At 44.5% G+C, this 21,196-nt stretch overlaps 1 protein-coding gene across 1 annotated transcript in view; it reads left to right on the forward strand.

The window, feature by feature from the left end:
* The window catches only part of agbl4 (AGBL carboxypeptidase 4), a 201,981-nt gene that overhangs the window by 168,986 nt on the left and 11,799 nt on the right, over positions 1-21,196 (forward strand). Inside the window, exons 7-9 of the mRNA XM_040184981.2 lie at positions 10,593-10,685; positions 11,850-11,964; positions 13,594-13,705. Coding sequence (XP_040040915.1) covers positions 10,593-10,685; positions 11,850-11,964; positions 13,594-13,705 — 320 coding nt within the window. The remainder of the gene's footprint in view (positions 1-10,592; positions 10,686-11,849; positions 11,965-13,593; positions 13,706-21,196) is intronic.

Genomic DNA, 21,196 nt, shown 5'->3' on the forward strand with positions numbered 1-21,196 from the left:
GCTCACGTACAGACACGTATGGTACCGCTCCGTACAGCATGATGGAGGAGCGCGGGGGCCATATGTTCCACCTTCACCGCTAAAGAAGGGTTGGCATGAGCACATTCCCACACAGATTGTACGCCAGATCACTTGAAAAACATTGGTTTAGAGGCAACTTGCGTCCCGCCCTCCTCCTCGCTGTCTTTGGTTCATCACGCGAGAAAGACACAAAGAGGGTGATTCTTTTGCTATGTGGCTGATTTTATTCTGAAATCTGACTTCCAGACAGCCAATGTGTTTGTTTGTGTGTGTATCTGTGTGTGTGTGTGTGTGTGTGTCCCACAGATTGCTAATCTCTCTGAAGTCCTGTTTGTTCTCCAGGTTTGCCCCCACTACAAACATTTCCCTGATCAAAGCTGTTGAAAAGGCCTGCCACTTCAAACAAAGTACACACACACACACACACACACACACACACACACACACACACACACACACATATACGCGCATACTCATCCATTCCAACACGGCTCGGCGTGTTGTCATGGCAACCACATTAATCCTAAACCAACCAGCATGCAGTTCTCGCACCAGGCAAGGCCAATCAGGAGTGGGAGGAGATAAAGACAAACCGGAGTCATGAGCCTAATTATAATTCCAACGTAGAAGTTTATTCTCATTGTAGACTCACACATGCATGAGTTGGTGTATGTGTACAGACGCGTGGAATGCTACAGTGTAGCTATCCTAAAGTGTCAATGTTGGGGTTAATTAAATTTCTATAATGGAGGGAGAAGATTTTCTTGCAACAATCAGAAGTGATTTAATATCCTGAGATAAGCAGTGATGTTATCTTAGACATTTGATATCAGCTTCATCAGAGATGTGTATTAATAACGGCAGGTGCTTCGCTTCATTAACATCCTTTCACGTTAACTTACACAGAGGTTAGAGCGATGCATAACTACACCACGTTTTAACTTTGTTAATCACAGGAACAAGGATACTGTTGATTTACTCAGTGGGTAAATGGAATCTCTTTTACTTAATTTGCTGATTCCTTTATACACCATCAGCTTGATCAAGAAAGTAGAATTTGCCATCCTCATGAATTAACTTCAGTTTGAGAAAAGTTTTCTGTAGCTCTGATTCTCATATCAATGGTGGAAGCTTTTTGCGTCTCCACTTAAAACAACTGATCTGATCATTATGAGGTATTAATTTTCAAATATTGTTATCAGCTTCAAGAATACAATAGTGTTTGGGCTTACCGCCTCTTGTTGCTAAAGCAACAGCTAACTGCTGCTAATTGTAGCTAGCAGTAGCTAGTTAGCACAGTTAGCCGAGCTGAGAACAACCTGCAGGCTATATCTTGTCATGTTTGCTTTATTAGTTTAAATAATTAAAATGTTGTCATCATACAGCATATCATTTTGTTCATACAATGTCATACGGTTGGTGCCCCGCTGACAAAACAGTTCTTAACCGCTCATAAGTTGGTTTATCTCTGAGCTAGCAGCACCAGGCAAATAGCTCGGCCACTCAGCTCAGTTCCTGAAGCCGGAACGACAGACAATAATTGCCCCTGTTTGAGACATCGGTGCTGCGTGCAGGTCACAGTCTTCTCCTGATGTAAGTGTCTAACCCTAACCCTAGAATGTTACACAACTGGAAAGTATACAGACTCTGTAGCAATACAACTATTCATATTTCTATAGTGTGTGTGTGTGTGTGTGTGTGTGTGTGTGTGTGTGTGTGTGTGTGTGTGTGTGTGTGTGTGTGTGTGTGTGTGTGTGTGTGTGTGTGTGTGTGTGTGTGTGTGTGTGTTGTGTGTGTGTGTGTGTGTGTGTGTGTGTGTGTGTGTGGTGTGTGTGTGTGTGGATCTTTAAGGAATTGTCCAACATTTGACCACTTTCATCATGCCTGTATGCCTGGAGGCTAAGGCCGTTTCAGCACGAGGAACCGACACTAAGGGAAGCTTACTACCAGTATTTTTGAAATCTAGAACACGTTGTATCTTTTTGTTTAATCACTACACAGACAGAAATATGACCGTGGCGATTTGTCACTTTACAGGAACTTAAAGTGCTGTAGTTATTTCTCGGGCGAACAACAGTCCAGCTCAGTGACTTCCTGATGTCAAAACAGTGAAGTAGCTCCAGGCAAACAGCAGAGGTGCACATAAGCACCGCTCGGGCAAATAGTTCTGACACTTAACAGCAAACACTGTGTGTGATGTCCAACGCGTCGCCTCGTTCACTGGTTGTGCCGGAGTTGAACATGTGGTTACTCAGGCACAGTCAGTCCCGCTTAAAAAACCCAGCTGACAGCTAATGTGAAAGTAGGTTGCATTATTAAATGTTCAGGATATGGTATGTAATAAAGTCATTTGTATTGTCAAAGGCAAATTATAACATAACCATGATGTGTTAAAATGTAATTTTGTAAAAAAAAAAATGATGACCCTTTTAACTTCCCAACAGTCTGACCGGCTTGTAAAACATCCTCAAAATGTTAATATTTGTTTACCCAAAGCAAATAATTAAATTAAACGCCAATTATTTATTTTGTAATGATTTGAGTGATGTGTCTTATTTAAATAAGCACTATTGATAAAGTAAAACAAATTACAAATTGCAAAAACATATGCTTTTTCCTGGCGAATATGGATATATTTTGCACATTTTTGCAAAAATAAAAAAGCTTTAGCCTGAAATAATCGCCCAGCCTAATCGAGCTATCTTTGTCTTGTGTAATCAGGAAAAGAAACTAAATCAAAAGGTGTCGGGCTCTTTGTGTTTCCTGTGTTAATAGAGACACACGGCTTATTACCACATTGTCTTTGTTATTGTTTTTGGTGGATCCCAGTGGCCTGTTGATGTGAGCAGAGCACTAAGTGGTTGTTAATGGCACAAACAAGACTGTGGTTTAAAATAGCAGAGTGCCCATTAGGCCGGTATTAACAAGGTAATGGCCTGTTACTAAACTGCTGAATGACATTGCCGCCGAGCTGATGCCCGCAATGCCCACATGACCACAAACGCAACACACACACACACACACACACACACACACACACACACACACACACACACCGCACAGTTAGTTCCTCCATGCACAAACATATACGTGGATAGCATGGTGAGCAGGGCTGCAGTCCGATCTGCGGTACGTTTGAGTCGCTGCAGAGATGTGAGGAGAGGACAAAAAAAACAAGAGAGACAAGGAAATAAGTAGAATCGAACAGATTAGAAAGGAAGATAAATTGACTGAAAGACATAGCTGGAAGGTGCAACCTGGTTATTAAAGCTGAGATGCACTACGGTTGTTTACCTCAGCCTGACCGTCTCGTTGTGGATCAGAAATTAGTGATAGGCGGGAAGAGACGGAGCAATAACACATTAGTTCTGTCCGTACGTCCGACTGTCTGAGTGCTCTCTGAGAAGCATTTCAGAACTTAACTGTCTTCTTTGTCCATTTAGTGATCTGGTGTGTTATATCGCTCATGTACTGTATGCCTGCATGTGCACGCGTAGCTGGTTTTTCCCCTGTAGGATGTTGAATTTTCCCAATACACACACACGCAAAAGCCCTCCTACACTGTGGTGCGGCGATAGGGCAGCGCAGTAGGGGGTTTATCCCTTGGAAATCATTTCTCCCTCTCCATTCTTCCTATTTGTAACTTGTCCTTTCAAGCAAGACAGCCCTTAAAGTTCAGTGGCGCATTCTTCAAAAAAGGCTATTACTGGCCGCCTCTGATTCTGTACCATGCCGCGCAGAGACCAGCCATCCCTCCTTTTTATGTTCCTCTCCTCCTCTCATCATATTCTGGAGGCAAGAGAGGAGAAGTCGGGGTCTCAGAAACGCCCGTGACCAATGCCTTGGAACCCCCGCGCAGTCTCCGCCTCTGACTTTGTGCCAGACGTCCGTCTAAAAGGGCCTATTGCTTTTGATACTTGACAGAGCTTCCTCTTTGTCTTTTCTCTCAGCGAATCTCCGTCTCGCCCTCTGTGCCGACTGTCTGTCACACTCGTTCTCTATGGTTACATGGCGCCATGAAACAGTGTGTGACTAGAGGAGATATGGGCATGCTTCTCAAAGAAATGGAGAAAAGCTTGAAGTTGCTGTTGACCCTGACAACGAATAAAGGCTCAAATCCAAACAAAAGACTGAATTTTTCAACCGTTTCCAAATGAAATCACATTTTTTATACCTCAGCATTTGGAGCACTGGTTTAAAAATTAAGTACAAATAAATATATTTGAATGTATTATACAAATAGGTTTCTTTAAAAATCCTCCAATAACTGTGTCTACCAAGGTCGAGTTGACAAACTGACACGCCAAAGAATATTATAGTTAATTTGACCTTGGTCGTTACAACCTTTATTTTTTATGAATGGAAGCAAAGCTTCCTGGTGGTAATCAAGCCTTGATGTCTTAACATGGTTCACCTTCAGTAGCGTATTGACACATTTTTTTAGATGCAGCAGGCTATTTAACCAGTCTTTTTGTACCCACTGAAATCTGGTTTTTACTGACATGGAAATGTACAAAGAACACTTCTGACCTCTAATTCTGTACAATGTTGCTGTGTTTTTTGTGTATGAAATACATTATTTATCATTTTGATAAAGGTTTTTTCAATTAGAGCTGCATATGTACAGTACAGATTAGGAAGTGACACAAAGTGTGTGTGTCTGTGTGGAAGAGAGGGGAGACAGGGGACATTGTGTTTTTGGTTAATATAATATTTTTATGCATTGATAGAATTCATTTTGTTTCTTTACTTTGAAATGTTCTTGGTTCTAAAATTTGAACAGATGTATTTTTTATTTCAAGAAGAAAATAATACCATAATTTTAAAATTAAAAAAATAAACATTACACAGACGTTACTAGAGGCCACATTTCCTGGTTTTAAACTCCTTCCTGATTGAATTTGTAATTAAATAGCCAATGGTCTGGATGATTGTTGTCATGATGCCTCCACTTGACTCCTCATCTGTGACCGCAACGAGACCGGAGCTCACGGCGTTATTAGACCGCTCCCTTGTCTGCAGGCATCTCCACTACCCCTCCCATTAACGTCATTAGGAAGCTCCTTAAACTCAGGCTTAAATACCGATGGCTGGCCGACACCTCAGCGAGGCCGGATCACCTCCCTCCTCCGTCGGCATGTCTCCCTCCGTCACTCTGCCACTCCCACTGTCTGTGACCTCCACTGTCATCTCGGCTGCCCTTGAAGAGCATGAAATATCCCTATTTCACAGCGACCAGCCATAAGGGGGCTTGATTGCGGCAAATTGATCCATAATCACACAGCGCTCAGAGCTTTTTTATCCTGCTGCCTCTTCATCTCCACTTTAGAGGCCCGCCGTTGGCGTATTTACATGCTGTCATCTCAAGGGTTTCCTCCGCTCAAGCCCTTCTCCGTCTTTCATCTCTCTCTCTTTTTCCTCTTTATTTCTCTCTCTACCTTTCATCCCCTTCGCGGCTCTCCACATGTTCCTCTCTCTCCACACCTCCCCTTTGTGCCAATCTGAGTGTCTCAACACGACCATTGTAACCCCCCCCCCCCCCCCCCCCCGACGTGTCCGACTGTAAACGGCTGTGGTGGCCGAGGAAGGTACAGAAAGGAGTGGATGAGGGGACGGAGGTGTAGTGAAATGCTCCAGAGGTTGAGATGATTTAACCCAACGGATAGCTCACGCAGTGGTCTCACCCAGTGGTCTCACCCAGTGGTCTCACCCAGTGGTCTCACCCAGTGGTCTCACCCAGTGGTTCCACCCAGTGTGCCTCTGTTTCCGGTCTCTTTCCCCTCCTCCTCGTCTGTCGTGTCCTTAATCGAGCTGTTGTTGACATGATGAGATGAAACATGAGTTTGCAGCTCAATGTTTTAAACGATTTCGGTGAGATCCTCCAAAGACGGCCAGAGAATAAAATAAGTTTCGGGAGGATTTCAACGGATTTTGATGTGTTGTTGCGTTGATCTCCTGCTTCTCTTTGTTCCCTTTTCACCTCTGTTTCCACAGCTCGTCTTTCTGTCTGCCCCTCGCTGTCCTCTGTCTTTGTATCAATCACCCCCCCCCCTCCCGAGTCTCTGTCCATCCGTCTGCGCAAACATCCTCTGCTCCGGAGCTTTCCATCCATGTCGGTTCAGAGAAAACAACACGGCGCCGCGTTAAGACGATTAAGCAAAGTTGGACTCATCCTTCTCTCTCCATGCTTCTCCCACCCTCTCCCCCCCCCCGCCGACCCCCTCCTCCGCTCAGAGTTTAGCGGTGTATCGGGTGGTGTGTGCGAAGTGACAGGCGATGCTTTATGAATGTGTTGAGTCGGGGGCCTCGCCTCCTGAAAATAAGATGAGCTGTATAAATCTGAGAGACGCCACGGGCACGAACAAGCACACGTGCCCACACACTAACATCTAAGGCGGGGCACCTGGGCAGTTCCTGGGCAAGTAAATAGCACCATAAAACCCTTTAGAGTCCTTCAGTGCATAGCCTCATCCCTCTCGGTCTTTCTTTTTATTCCTTCTTTCTCCCTCTCCCTCTCCCTCTCTCGCTGTTTGTCCTTGAGGGGGGCGAAGAGGGGGCTTGTAATGCCGGCTGGGCCTCACTCAGCTGGCCGGTACACGCGGCGCTGCCCGTCTCCTCCCAAGGCTCCGTGTAAATTCCACGCCAGTGACAATTTACAGCTCACGCCCATCCTCGATGTGACGCACCGAGCAGCGCGCCGAGCGTGTCCCAAAGAGCGGTTAATTTATTGCAGTGTAAAACCCACAGAGCAGGGGTGTGGGTGATGGGGGGGGGGGGGGCTTGGTCTGAGGCGTGTGGTATGATGTGTTATAAAGCTGTGCCCGCTGTGACATTGTTTTTTATCGTTATCACTGTGTGCTGTGGCTGCAGTGCCACGCGGTGTTTATACATTCCATTTTTCATCTGGTTTAATATAAAAACTTTAGCTATTTAGTGTCCAATAAGATAACGGTTGTGTTACAGCTTAGTGCCAGTGTTTGTCCCGGAGACTTCCGTGTCTTACAGTTTGAACACTGATGGAATATACAAATATATATATGTAAATTTGTTTTTTTCTGAAAGCAAGATCTGCCTCTTAAATCAAATTTACTTTTAAAGTGGGTAGATTTAAATACATGCCACGGTGCGTCAAGAGGGCCTCGACAGCGCTTCCCTTCTTACCTGCTGCAGGAGAATGATGAAGACGATCTCGGTTAATCGCATCATGTCACAACTCGTGAGATTGAACCCAGAGTTCCCGAAAGTTGCCGTCACAGAAAGAGCTGACCAGGACGATCACGACTGACCTTCGGAAATCCATTAGATTTACGTTGTTTTTCACAGGCACTTCTCTTCCCTCCAGTAATTTACATATTTATCAGAGCTGATCGTAGTTTGACATTCTTTAATTTTTTTTTCCCCCCCTCCCCTCTTGGCGAGCCGCGAGAGAACCGGCAGTAATGTGCCGTACGTTGCAGTGCGTGACTTTGGCAGGTGAGAAAAATGCTGAGGGGGCACTTTGGTTTGGAAGTGTGGGCAATTTTTTTTCGCCTCTGCCGCCTTCACTCGCTCATCGTCGCCCGCCCCTCCCCTGCTCTGCCCCGTCCGCCCAATGGATCCCTCTCTCACTCTGTTTCCCCCCCCCCCCTTCATAATTCTTATACTTTTATTTATTTTTGGCATTTTTCTTCGCTGCAGTGACAGCAGGACTGTGATGACTCGAAGGTCAAAGAGTTTTGTCATTTGGAGACGTGGCCTGTTTGGCACTGCATGGCAGAAATAAGGAATTCTTATTGACAAAAAGGTCTTCATGGCCAGGATGTACTTATGTTACCGGTAATATATAAGAATAAAAGAAATATCATGTTATAGTTAACCCGTAAGATAATAACTCGTGTTTACAAGCATGTTTGTCACCATTGCCGAATGTCCACAGGGGATCCACATACGTGTTCTTCCATTGGCACAAACCAAAACACACATATTAAAAATTGATTGGTTGGTTTAGGGACAGCAAAGGATTTATTACCATTTATCAAGCAGAAATGTTGATTGTGCTGATTTCTGCTTCTCAAATGTTGATTCTCTATAAAAGTTAATATGAAATTCAGGCTGTTGATTGAAGCAATTTCAAGACATCACACCGGGATCTGGGAAATTTTGCTGTGTATATTTGACAAATTTTCTCATAATTTTAAAACACTAAATAATTAATCTACTAATCAAAAATATAATCAATAATTAAAATAATCATTAGTTACCCCTCTGGTGTGCACACACGCAGAATAAAGCAAACCTAATAATACTTCTAGTAAAAATGAAGATGATGAATTGAACTGCAACATGTTCTGCTCATGAATTCAGTGGCAGTTGGTTCTACATTCAGCTCAGCGGGGCGGCCATTCGTTTTTGAAACTCTGCTCTTCCCTCCAACCACACTTCCTAAGAACTGCGTTCAAAGACAGAAAAAAGGAGTTCCAGGAAAGAGCTGCATCATTCCCATTGACTTCGCTGCCTCTCGTTGAAGGCGCCTGCCTTCATTTTCCATTTCACTGGTGTGTTTTGCGTCCTCTCTCTCTCGCCTCATCATTCTCGCCCCTCATGGCTGATCTCTACTGACACCCTGAGGTCCGGATGAGCTGCTGCAGCACCGGCCTCAACCGCAACCTGACCTACACCTTCACGTTATATATATGTCACCCAACCCCCCCCCCGCTCCAGAGCCATGAGTTCCGCTTACGCAGAGCCGAGCTGAGGCGCCCGGTGCGGTCCTGGTCCCCCGTGGGCCTCGTGGTGCCTGTGGAGTAGCGGCACTTAATTTGGTGCCGCAACGCTCGGCTGCGCGCAGCCAGATACGGGGAGGGATGCAGAGATACGGACGCGTTAAACACAACAAGCACTCTGGGAGCATTTGTGAGAGCCCGGAGGAGACACGGTCGCACACGTGCACGCACCGACGCAACCGCCTGGTACAAACAGTGAATCCATTGTGGGCTCCAGGAGCCTGCTGTAGGAGATTGTTTTGATGAAGCCACGATGGTTGAATTCCCCGACAGTCAGGACCTTGGCAGCCACCTCTGCTTTGGCAACTTTCTGGGTTCTTGGGAGAGAGGCTGCGTTTATGTCATGTTTGTTGTTTTTATCCTTTCCTGATTGCAGCATTGTACTGTAATGTGTGTGTGCGCGTGTGTGTGTGTGTGTGTTCTTGTGTCGGGAGCTGCTGCGGTGGCCCGGGGTCGAGGCCAAAGTAGAATTTCTAAGCGATGGGATTTCACAGCCACCGATCACCCAGCGGCCGGCCCGAACCCGCAAGCACTCACATTTACAACAAACGGGCCGCCCGGCTCCACGGAGACCCCTGAATGGCAAAGCCATTTGTCTCCGTGAAGGGCAGAGGGAGAGAGAAGCGAAATGAAATCAGAAGGAGAGTACTTAAATGGAAAAACACTTTTTTTTTTGTTTTACGGCCCCTAACCACTAGAACTACCACACACACACACACACACACACACACACACACACACACACACACACACAAGCACACACACACACTGCTGTGAGGCTAAATTGGTATTAAGGAGAAGGAAAGGTGCGTAGCCTGTTGCTAATTAGCATTTTCTTTGCTCAGCAGAAGCGGGTGGAGGAATCGATAAGATATTAAGTTTGTGTATAGTGATGAGGCACGCAATCACTTTCATTCATTAGAAACAACAGATTAGAAAAACACCAGGCTAAGAAAACGGCAAATATTTGACCTCTGTGGTTTTTAACTTGGCTGGAGACTGTAGTGTTTAAGCTATGCAGCCGGCCTATTGCACAGTACTTTGTGGAAGAGAACATCCTCCAAATATTTAGAATGCAAAAGATGAACATAACCCCTTAACATTTGGTTCATTCAACTTTTACCCCAGAAAAGGTTTTCTGCAGTTTGCAAATTGTTCACAGCAGGTTTAAAAGAAGAGGAAACACTTGATTTATTGTCTTGCAACGTGACGATTTAAATGCAGATACAGAATATTGATTCGAGGTTAGAACAAAGACCTTTCACTTTGCTTGGAAAAAACCCTCAATTCAGGTTTGACAAGTATGTGGAAAAGGTTCATCATTTGTGCAAAAAGCCACCAATTGACTTTCACAATCCTCAAGTAAAGTCTCCACGTTCCACCTCGTTTGTTCAGCAGATTATAAGAGCAGGGCAGGAGAGAAGTGTCTAGCCAGGAGGCTAGTTCAGCCAGGCCTGAAGACCTCTACCAGGTCACACCTGCCCTCTGTAGATGTATAATTCACTGGGGCCAGTTAAATATTCTGTGCCCAGTGGTTGGTTTGATGTGTGATTCGTGTGTCAAACATCTAATGTCCGGCAGAAATGGACGGCCAGGTCGCCGTGTGTCTTTGCGCAGCCGGTCGGTGGACTATAATGGGCTGCTTATTAGCCCTCATACACTATTATAGCCTAATGTTTTAGCTCTAATCAAAACGGCGAAGTTTAAACAACTTTGGCATTAACAGCACGATATCTTTCTCAATTTGTCTTTACTTTTCTTTGCCCTTCCTCTCTTCACCTCTCTCTCTATCACCCTTTCCTCCCTCAGCGAGACATCTGAGTCCCGAGCGGGAGAAGAAGCTCGTCTTCCTTACAGCTCGTGTTCACCCCGGAGAGTCTCCTGCCTCCTTCATTTGTCAAGGTAAAGTTTACACAGGGTGTTTTTCAACATATTTACAGTATTTAGGAAGAGACTTAGGAATTTGAAAGAGACTAAAGTTACATTCACGGAAACAGAATCATGCTGCATGAAGAATAAATGAAACTGAATAGAAACCTGACATATACAAGCAACCCAAGGCTAGTCATTATTTTGTAGTGTCCACTTTGTGTCTAAATGATATAAATCAACTGACTTTTTTGTGACTGTCTCATGTTTTTTTCCTCATAAACACAAACCTGTACATGAATACATGAAATGCATCTCGTTAAATTAAGACATTAAGACAAATGCTTCACCACTAAACCTATCAGAGACATCTGAGTGTTACAGGAATAGATACAATAACCTGGGCCTCTATATTATATCTTAGGAAATACAATCTGAGGATATCATAGGGTTGCTTTGTCTCAAAACTAATAACACAGTTTGAAAAATGAGAACCGTTGGGAAATTGTCTCCTTGTGCAGTACAACAGCTTTAGCAGGATTTAATGACTTTTAGCTCCCTTTCTCCTGCTCACACCGGGGTGAGTGGGCAGCTTTGCTCCTTCTGGGTCCCACTTCCTTGTTTATGGGGGAGCCAGTCTGAGCAGGGGGCGGCTGGTGCGATAAAAGGACGGAGGGCACGGCCTTACCTTTAGCAGGGGTCCCAATCCACTACTTTGAGTCAGTGAGGCAGACTGAAAAAGGTCCATTAATGTTAACGAGGTGTAGAGATGCCGTTTGGGAGGAAGGATCTGATACGGAGAGTGGAGTTAAAGGTCGATCTATCTATCCACCCATCCATCACCCCATCCATCCATCCATCCATGTATTTTTCTAACTTAGCTACCTACTACTTAGTTTGCGTGTAAGTGGATTTCAATGCGTTTGCGTGTGCATCCTCGTGACTCAGATGAGTTGCTTTCCAGGCCGCTGTGTGCTGTCTGTTTTTTCAGCGCCGTCAGCTCCATCCCATTTGTATCGATTCAGGCTTGACGTCTCCCATTCCTCCCCCGATTCTGACGAAGCCCCGTCGCTGTCCTTCCTTCTCCTTTTGTTTCTCAAAACTCAATTAACTGCCAGCCCCTTTTCCTTCCTCCTTTCAAGTCTATTTTCCTCTTTGTGGTTTGTGCGTGTGGATTCATGCATGTGTGTTTGATAGGTGTGATCGACTTCTTGGTAAGCTCGCATCCCGTGGCTCAGATCCTAAGAGATCATGTGATCTTCAAGATTGTCCCCATGCTAAACCCCGACGGAGTCTACCTGGGAAACTACAGGTACACAAACCAATTTTAATTCTTGATTTGAATGCTTTGTTAACTCTAATTCACACATTACGCTGTTTTAAAATCCTACGTGGGATTATATTCTCTTAACTCCATCTTTATGGAGCTTAATGAATTAATATAGCTCACAGCAGTGCATTTGTTAGAAGATAGTATTTAGCTGTAGGGCTGTTCTCTCTGCCAGTATCCCTATACTCTGTTTTTAACACTATTGCTGCAGGCATCTCCCTCCTCCTCTCCTCTGTTTTCATCTCTTCTCTTTCCCTTCTTCATAATTGCCTTTCACTTAATAGGCTCGGCACCAGGAATACTAATGCACACTGAGATAAGGCGTCCTGCTCCCACTGTGTTTGTGAGTGCCATCTGGTGGTCGGGGCTTGTCACGCCCACAAACAGTATTTACAGGGAATCTCAGTTGCTTCGACAGTCTCTATTGTTGACCGTGATGGGTGACTGACTCAAGTGTATTTTCATTAGCCGGCTTTCACATTAAGGGGTGATGAGCAGTGTATTGACAGAGCTCGAGTAGCGATAGCCCTCACCTCACCTATCGCACACGCTCATTTACACACATGCATGCGTCTCTTTCTCACACATTAAATGTGAGATGGATTCATGCAGAGCAAAGAATCGATGTCAGTTAACCTGAGATGAGCATGTTGTTAAATCAGTATTAAACTAGTATCTCCTGTACAATCACCAAGAGCTTAAATGCAGAAGATACACATGGATCTGGAACTCAGAGGGCATCTTTATGTGCAAGCTTTCCTTTTTTGCAGTATATATTGCTGGTAACACCGAACATTAGCAACCCACCTCTATAAAGTACGTGTTATATGCACCTTTCTATGGGATAAGGAGACATGATAAAGATCACAGTGGGAATCGTAGACTTTGGGATATCTTTTCATTCAACCAAAACACATTTTGCTTTTCTGTAAACTGTGTAAACCTGTGTAAACTGGACTAGACCAAATTCAAATTCTCCTATGGATCAGTAAGAATGAAACAAACACTGCGAACGGACAACTTAATTCGAGGTAACGTAAAAGTTAACAAAGTTAAATGTGTTGCGAAGGAACGTAAGCAGTAGGAAGTAGGCATGAACAAAAAGCACCATGACCTTTTGGGGGCTTCATAAACTTACATGTTGTATAATTTTACTTAAAGGTACCCTGCACATTTATTGCAATACCAGTCCACAGTTAACAATAATGTTCCTCAATCAATAGGCTACAGGTGTTTTCTAACTACCGTGCCAGAATGAATGAATGATCCAGAACTTCTGGAGGCCTTTGGGTGATTGTATAACTGTATAATTTGTAAAGTCTATGATCTTGATATACACCTCTGTATGTCTGAATGAGTGAATGAGGCACTGATTTACAGTCTTCTTCTTCCTCTCATTTATTAGTGTATTTATTTTCTTATTAATGCGAGCAACTGTCGATCAGGCGAATTAGTGTGTAACTATTGGCCGGACATACAGTATGTCTCAAACCCACTGACACTTTGCTCCATGCTAAGAGGCCGTGGGATCTTTAATCATTGGCAACATCTTATAAAAGGGGACCACATTGTAGTTTCTCAATCAAGCTGCGTGCATGTGTGTTTATACAGGTGTTCTTTGATGGGTTTCGACCTGAATCGCCACTGGCAGGACCCCTCTCCATGGGCCCAGCCCACGCTGCACGCTGTCAAACAACTCATAGTGCAGATGAACCAAGACCCGGTGAGCGAGGAAGCCTGCAAACACGCTCATGCACACGCACAAGCACAAATGTCCTCCATACGTTGCTCAACATTCCTCCACAACAGTAATGTCTGCTGGTCGTTTTCTGCCTCCGTGCTCTGATCAGCATGTTCCTCCAATCTGTGTTGTGGGTTTTTGCACGTGGGAGCATCCATGGGCAAGTCAGCACCTCTAGAATGTCAGCTTGACCCTCCTGGCCATTCAGACCGAATTACTATAGCAAGTGTACGCGCTCGGCCTCTGAGTCTACTGTAACTTTTTCGGTCTTTCGGTCAGAGGAACATGTCAGAGGCAGGCCGGGGATTTTTTTTTCTTTCTCTTTGTTCCTGATGTTAATTATAAGCAGAGCGGCAGGTTGGTGGGATTACTGAAGGTCAGCGTGTGTCCTGGGAATACTCTGCCCTTTTGTACACTCCTCTAATCCCGATAAGAGAGGGAGCGGGCTGGGGCGGGATTCAGGGCAGGCCGGAGACGGGGTGAGGCACAGGGCTGGCATCGGGCAGATTAACCTTTTCCCCCCCGGCGCTGACACACTGATCGATAGACTCTGTCATGGCAGGGTGATCCACTCGCGGCTGTCATTCACAGAGGCCTGCGCGCACAAACACACACGTCATCATCCTGAGCAAACAGACACATATGCCGACCAAAAAAAAAAATGCGTCACACAACGAGATTACTGCAATGCACAAACAAACCTCTGCCAAAATGTACGGTGGGTGCAATCACACCATTGTGAAGAGTAGTGGTAACCAACTCGAGGGTTGGGCCCCTCTCGGCGGTCGGAGGATTCATCTGAGGGGTCATGAGATGAATGGGATATGAAAAAAGAAAATTAAATACACAATTATATTCATTTTGTTAACATTTCCTCAATCAATGCTCTTTTCTTGCCTCTAATAAACCTTCAAACGTAAAAGTGACAAGAATTCCTAAGTTGTTTTTGCTTCATCTTTAAAGGCTGCAAGCAAAAATGGGTTGTAGACCACTGAGTCCATGCACTCCAAGCCTGTGCACCGGCATGTGTCCCATACACATTGAATTAATGGCAGTTATTTTTTGCTATAGCCTTATAAAAGCTATTTAATCGCTTGCCACCACAGTGATTTTGAATTTGGCTGAGTAAATACCACCTTCAGTCATCACAGCACTGGGCCATATGTTTCGTAAATCAACTCCTGCTGGTCAGATGGTTGGTCAGATGCCTCCAATTCCACGCCTTCTCCTTGGCTGTTGATACCATCCCACCAGCACTTGTCCTCCTGTACCCCCCCCCCCCCCCCCCCCCCCCCTCTTCTCTCATGATTGCCTTTAGTCTTGCAGAGTTCATTTAGGGGATGGGACAACATGTCTTCTTCTGTCTCTCTCTCTCTCTCTCTGACCACAGACAGTTAATCCCATCAGACACACTACTCAAGTCTGGGGCTCCCAGATGCCATTCTCAATGCCAACTCCGCAGCCAGGGGGGCTCCGTGCTGCTGCTGCCCTCCATTCATGCTCATCTCACACAGCGGGCATGGGGTCTAATGAGGCTAGCAGGGTTGGAGAGCTGCGCTGAAGGACTCCATTAACTCCAGATCAGCCGCAGCTACAGTGGCCCATTCACTAAGTGCTAACTCCGGGTGGTCATTTGTTTAAAAACGATGGAACTGAGGGGAAGCTGGAGTGGTGCTGATTCAGTGTAAGGGGCGTCTTACTGCCATTGAATAACCTGATAGCCTCATTATGACGCCAAAGTCACTGGTTATTATTATTTTTTAACCCAACTATGACGCTTACTTTACATTACCGTGAGTGTGCTTGGTTCCACCTGTAGATGGTCACGAAGCTTGACAGAAAATCCTGATTACAGCAGATACAGTAGATTTGCATCTCTATGCACGTGGGCATTCGTGCTCGCATGGTTCAAGTGATTACCTACCTCGACTCATTCAGTGTGTTTTCAACTGGGTTGAGACTTAAATATGTGTTTGCTGGCATCACATGTGTGCTTGTGGAGGCCAGTGGAAATCAAGGTGCAGTGCAAAATGCTTTGTGTCTTTATGTGCACAAATCTGACCTTAAGTCAATCACAGCATCGTCTTTACTACTTCAGATGCCCACGCTTTTCTGCTTGAAGCAGAAAATCCCAAGCGACATTTCCCTCCGTTGCACAGAGGAGCCCATTGGTTTGAAACCCCATCAACCATTCCTGTGACAGACAGACACCCTCGTCGCTCCAAAGTGATTCTCCATCATTGTGAATTCAGCAGCACTTTCTTTCTGCTGGAAAATAGCTTTCTTGTTCTGTTCAGGCCATAACTTCAATAACTGCTTGCGAGTTCCAAGACATTTATATCAAAGCTTGTTGCACAAGCAATCTAAGCTGTGTTGCTATTGGTGGCTGGAAAGCATTTGTGTATGTAAATGCAATGCTCCACTCACTCATGTTTATACAAACTCACTGAAAAAACACTTAAATTTCCATCAGCAAGTTCACTTGGAACGATTATATAAATATATGAATACAGAGTATTTACTGCTGCAGTTTGTCATCAAATATATACAATCGTCACTCCTCACAGCCTGCATAAGGAGGGATAAGAAAATATGATAACAGATATTTCCCCTTCAGAAGAAATCAAATCAAAGCCGACAGGTGGATGAGGAGTTCGCTGAGGGGTGAGTTCAAAGATTGTGCGTCTTTTGCCACTGCTAAACATGCACAGATAAGACAAAAAAGGAACGCCGTGATTCTCAAAGCACCCACAATGGTTGAAATGCATCTTGCACCCTGCATGCAAATAGCACCTTGCTGCTCCTGTGCTACTCGCGCGTATATAAATAAGGTCAGAAGCATTTATTTCTTTGCAAATGAGCCTCAATACTACAAATACTCCAATTCATGAAGATGAATATATAGAAACACATGCAGCTATCATCGAAATGAATAGTCGTCAGTGAGTTGGTGTTAACGGATGTTCGTTGATAAGGGCTGTCACACCCTGACTTTCCAGTGATCACAGCAGCCACCGTCATGCTCTGATCAAACTCATTTATCCTGGGTTGCAGTGACGGGATCCAATGGCAGTCGTCTGGTGAAAAATAAATGAATAAAGCTCCCCATCGTGGCATTTTTTGAAAATATATGACAAAATAAGCTTATTATGTAAACAAATGTATTTTTCAGTCTCCCTCTGCAAAAGAGGGTGAATTACATGCAACTGCCAAACTGTACGGTCCTGTTTACCGTTTGATATCGTTAACGCAACATCTTTTGTGAATCCAGTCTTGAGGCAGGGCTGATAAAGGTTGAAGGAGATGGAAATTCATGGTCGGCGACCAAAATCCATTTGCAAATTCAACCCTGAAATACTCCACAGCTGAAAATAATTACCAAGTAAGAGTGCACTGAAGAGGGGCTAACAAATACATTTTTAACAATTTTTACATTTGAGTAATGCTTACAAAAATAGGCCTTTGCTATTTTTTGGGCTTTAATATTGATTTAGTTTGACTCCCTGTCATCTGAAGGTCACCAGTGCTGCTTCTCTCACTAATATTCCACCAAAGGCTGAAGTGGATGACACAGACATCACACATTAGTTTGACTTCTATTGTGAATCTTTGGCCGTTGCCATTTGCTTTTCTTGTAACAAGACGTGACTCTAGAGTGCGGAGTACAACCAAACGCTGAATAAGTCATTGTTAGGCAAACCAAAATAAACAAACAATAATTTACTGAAAAGTCAATGAGTAAACGACCCAAAGATGAAAAACTCAACGCGGTGTTAGCGACCTGTCAATCACAAAGGTAGACATGCCCCTAAAGCACCCTTGTCTATTGCACTCTAAACAGGACCATCATAGTAAATGGACATCACGTTTTATTTAATAAGATTTAGAACAAGCGACTGAGACCATAAACTTGACAATGTTTACTGTAAGTAATAAAAAAAAGGGTTACCTATTTTTTGCACCATTAGCTGAAATGCAGGTCCACTGCCAGTAAATCAAAGTTCTGTTAGTGCTCCCGGTGGTCCAAGACTTAATGCAGCTTTAAATGGATCTCCACACAGTAAATACACAATGTGAAATGTAAAATAAAGTTGTGATCAAGTCAACATTGTGTGAACGGCAACTAAATATATGCTCATAAACGTCTAGCTTCCTCTCCATCCAAGGTTGCTCAAGCTGTTTTAAAAAATTCCATCATTTCCCATCTGCAGCTGAACATTGGTCAGGAGGGAAAACGACTGGAAGAGTCAGTGATGCAAGGAGCTATAATCTGTTCCCAAGATACCCTGTTGTTTGTTTTGAAAAGAGAGAAAGAAAAAAAGGAAAAGAGGCCGAAGAAACAAATGGACCCATCTCCTTCCTAAAGCGTTGCTTTTCTAGCTCATTTATCAAACGCAGGAGAAGAATCCTGTTTGATTGGCTGATTACCAGAAGCATTCATCACTGGCCGACATGTCCCCACCAATTTCACAATTACATTTTGGATAATTTGCTATCCAAAATGACTATGTTGGCTTGGCTTCTTTTTGACCTTCATAATATTTGAAAATGTATTTCTGAAACCGGTCCGGTCGTAGAACCTAGATGAGTGTTTTTCACCTGAAATCCACCCTAAAGCCCCCTCTTACCCCCCTCTTACTGTCTCATTCAGGTCCAACAGTTACATTTTCATTTCACTGCATGTGTTCTGCATTTTATTTGGATGCGTGAAGCAGGAAATCCATGCGTGTGGTTTTTGTGTCTTTTTCCCTCCCTCGCTGTCTATCTCCTTGTGCGTCGTCAGCCGACCATTTCTGATCCATTTCTGATATCTACGGCCAATTTTACAGCCATCATTCCGGCGGCGTTTCAATCCCTCCAACCGGCTCTCTTTTTATTTCCCCCCCCCCATTGGAGGCAGAATTGTCTTTTCACAGGAAGAGGCAGATGAAGCTCTCGCGCGGTGTCAATTTGTGTGCCTTTTATCAACTTAGGTCGCAGGTTTCCACCTCTTTTTAGTTTGTTTTTTTACATAACAGTCCAGATCTTTTTTTTTTTTTTCAATCATCCGCTCTCGCTCGGCTTTGCTCTTTTCACACCACCAATTCCTGTCTGTACCCATCACCTTCCTATTTCTTCTCCTTCACCTGTTCTCCTGGCAGGTCTTCCCAACAGATGTGGCAGCTTATACAGGCGCTAACAGGCCCGGCTGCCTGCGACCGTTCTGCCTGATTACAAGTCACCTCTGTGTTCATAAACAACATCCATTTGAGGGCCCAGTACGGAGTGGGGGGCGGGGGGGGACAATGAGGGGCCGAGACAAACGGATTTAGGGTCTTGTGTCATTTACTCCCGTCTATGAGGCAGGTCATGCCGTCAGCCGTGTCCTGTCACAGCTTCATCATTAGAGGGTCACTGACCGTGTGCCCCAGTGACCCGAATTGGCTTCTCTAACTAATGAAATGTCGGACAGAGTTTTGCAGTGTATGAGTGACATGACAGTTTTTTTTTTCTCTCCAATGTTTGGCTCCGTACGAATGTTTGACCCTCACACGGTGTAACAAATTCACACCTCGGTGGCTCCACAAGAAAAGTACCTTGCTCAAGGGCGCTTCATTGCATCAGAAACGAGAGGTTTATTTCTCCACTTTCACTGCCCAGGTGTTGACTTGAGGTCGGATGGCACGGAAGAGCGGTCAAGCGTTTCATTTCTCCACTTGTTGAAGCGTTTGGGCTTTATTTACCTACCTTTGTGTGAAACATGCAGCTTTAACCTCGGCCTTTTAGCCTGATATCATTTTTTTGTAGTTATAAAAAGCATATTCTTGGCTTTACCAACTCGTGAAACAAGCGTTAGTTAAATAGATGGCAGGATTCATAGGAATCACTTTCATGTTGTTTAATGTGCATTTCATGGCAAGTTGCTTTTCTTCTCTCGAACAAGCAGCAGTTTCCCTTCACCTCAAAAGGTATGCTGCTGATGCAAGGAGCTTTATTCAGGAGCGTGTAATCCTGCTTCAATCAGCTCCTTTTCCTTTCCGTGTAAAGATAAGCTCGGCATTTACGGCCCTCGCCGCACCCCGCTCTAATTAATATGCAGGAGATAAGTACTTGTCTGACAAAATTCATTCATTTGACCTTCTAGGTTTTACACTAAACTGTTTGCGGCCGCTACAAGTTCACCACAAGTTGAGAGTTCCCTGGAGCTTCTGCGGCGAGATGGAGCTTTTGTTTCTCTCTGAGAGGTTTAATTTGGACGGCTCGCTCTCCCTCTCTCTTTCTCTCTCTCTCTCGCTCTCTCAAATTGTCTTCTGACTTTCATTCGGCAGTCTCTGTTTCTTAATTGCCCCTAATTGCTTAATTACAATTTCAAATGAACAATTCTGGAGGTCAGAGCGGGTCGGTAATTGAAGCATCAATCACGGGGTTTGGGCCTTCAGAACCTTCTCAGTTTGATTGACAGTGCATTAACCAAATATTGTAGAAAGCATTGACATTGGGTGATACTGCTGTTACTGCTGCTCCTCTGCTGTCCTTCACATGAAGGAGGAGAAACCTTCTGGGTCGGAATGAGACAAACAGGACGTGGCTTCAGGTCCTTCACTTTCTGTCAGTGCGTGTTCTCTCTAAATTAAGATAAATAGCGGGATCAGGTGGCTTGGATGCCCTTTGTTCATGTGACGGCGTTTGTGTTTGCCTCTCGGTGGATCGGCACACTGTATTTCATTCACACTGTAATCAACTGCAATTTGGCAATAGGCACGTAATTCCAACAATGGGACATTCTTTAGCATACAATTATATTTTGGACAAGTGTCTAATTCGGCGCTGCTAAACACCTCGTGCACAAAGCCAGAAACTTTCTGAATAAACAAACTGTCTAAAACAATAATAGTTGTGTAATTTTAATCACCTTACTGATGTATCGAGCCCCTATAATTCACATTGAAAATAACATTTTCAATGTGAATTAAAGAGGAACTTACAGATATTCTCATTCATTCTACGATACAAAGGCATCTATCTGCCACTTAACCTCTTCTATAAGCGATCTGCCACTTTTCATCACCGCCCCTCCCTCCAATCCATCCACCTCTATCTCCTCCTCCTTGTATTCCTCTACCTCCTTCCAGCCTCCATGCCCTCCGCGGGGGGGGGGGGGGGGGGGCACGTGATTATTAGGCTGGTTTCCCTTGTCTAGACCCTGGCTGGTTGGAACTCCTTCCACCCTCCCTCCTCCTCCGGGTGGAGCTGGATCTACCTCTCTCACCACCACCTCCCTCCCACCTCTCTCTTTTCATCCGCTGTCTAACACTCCCTTTAATGTCCCTTCATGTTTTTCTCCAACTGTCTGTTGCTCAGTTGACTGCATTTAGCTTTTTTTCCTCTCCCTTTTGCTCTTTTTTGTAAATTTTTTTATTTTTTATTATTGTTGTTTCTACCTCCCTCCTCCCTCACACCGTCCTCCTCCACCTTCTCCTGCTTCTGCTTCTC

This window comes from Gasterosteus aculeatus, chromosome 8, assembly GCF_964276395.1.
Source record: "Gasterosteus aculeatus chromosome 8, fGasAcu3.hap1.1, whole genome shotgun sequence".
Taxonomy (NCBI): domain Eukaryota; kingdom Metazoa; phylum Chordata; class Actinopteri; order Perciformes; family Gasterosteidae; genus Gasterosteus; species Gasterosteus aculeatus.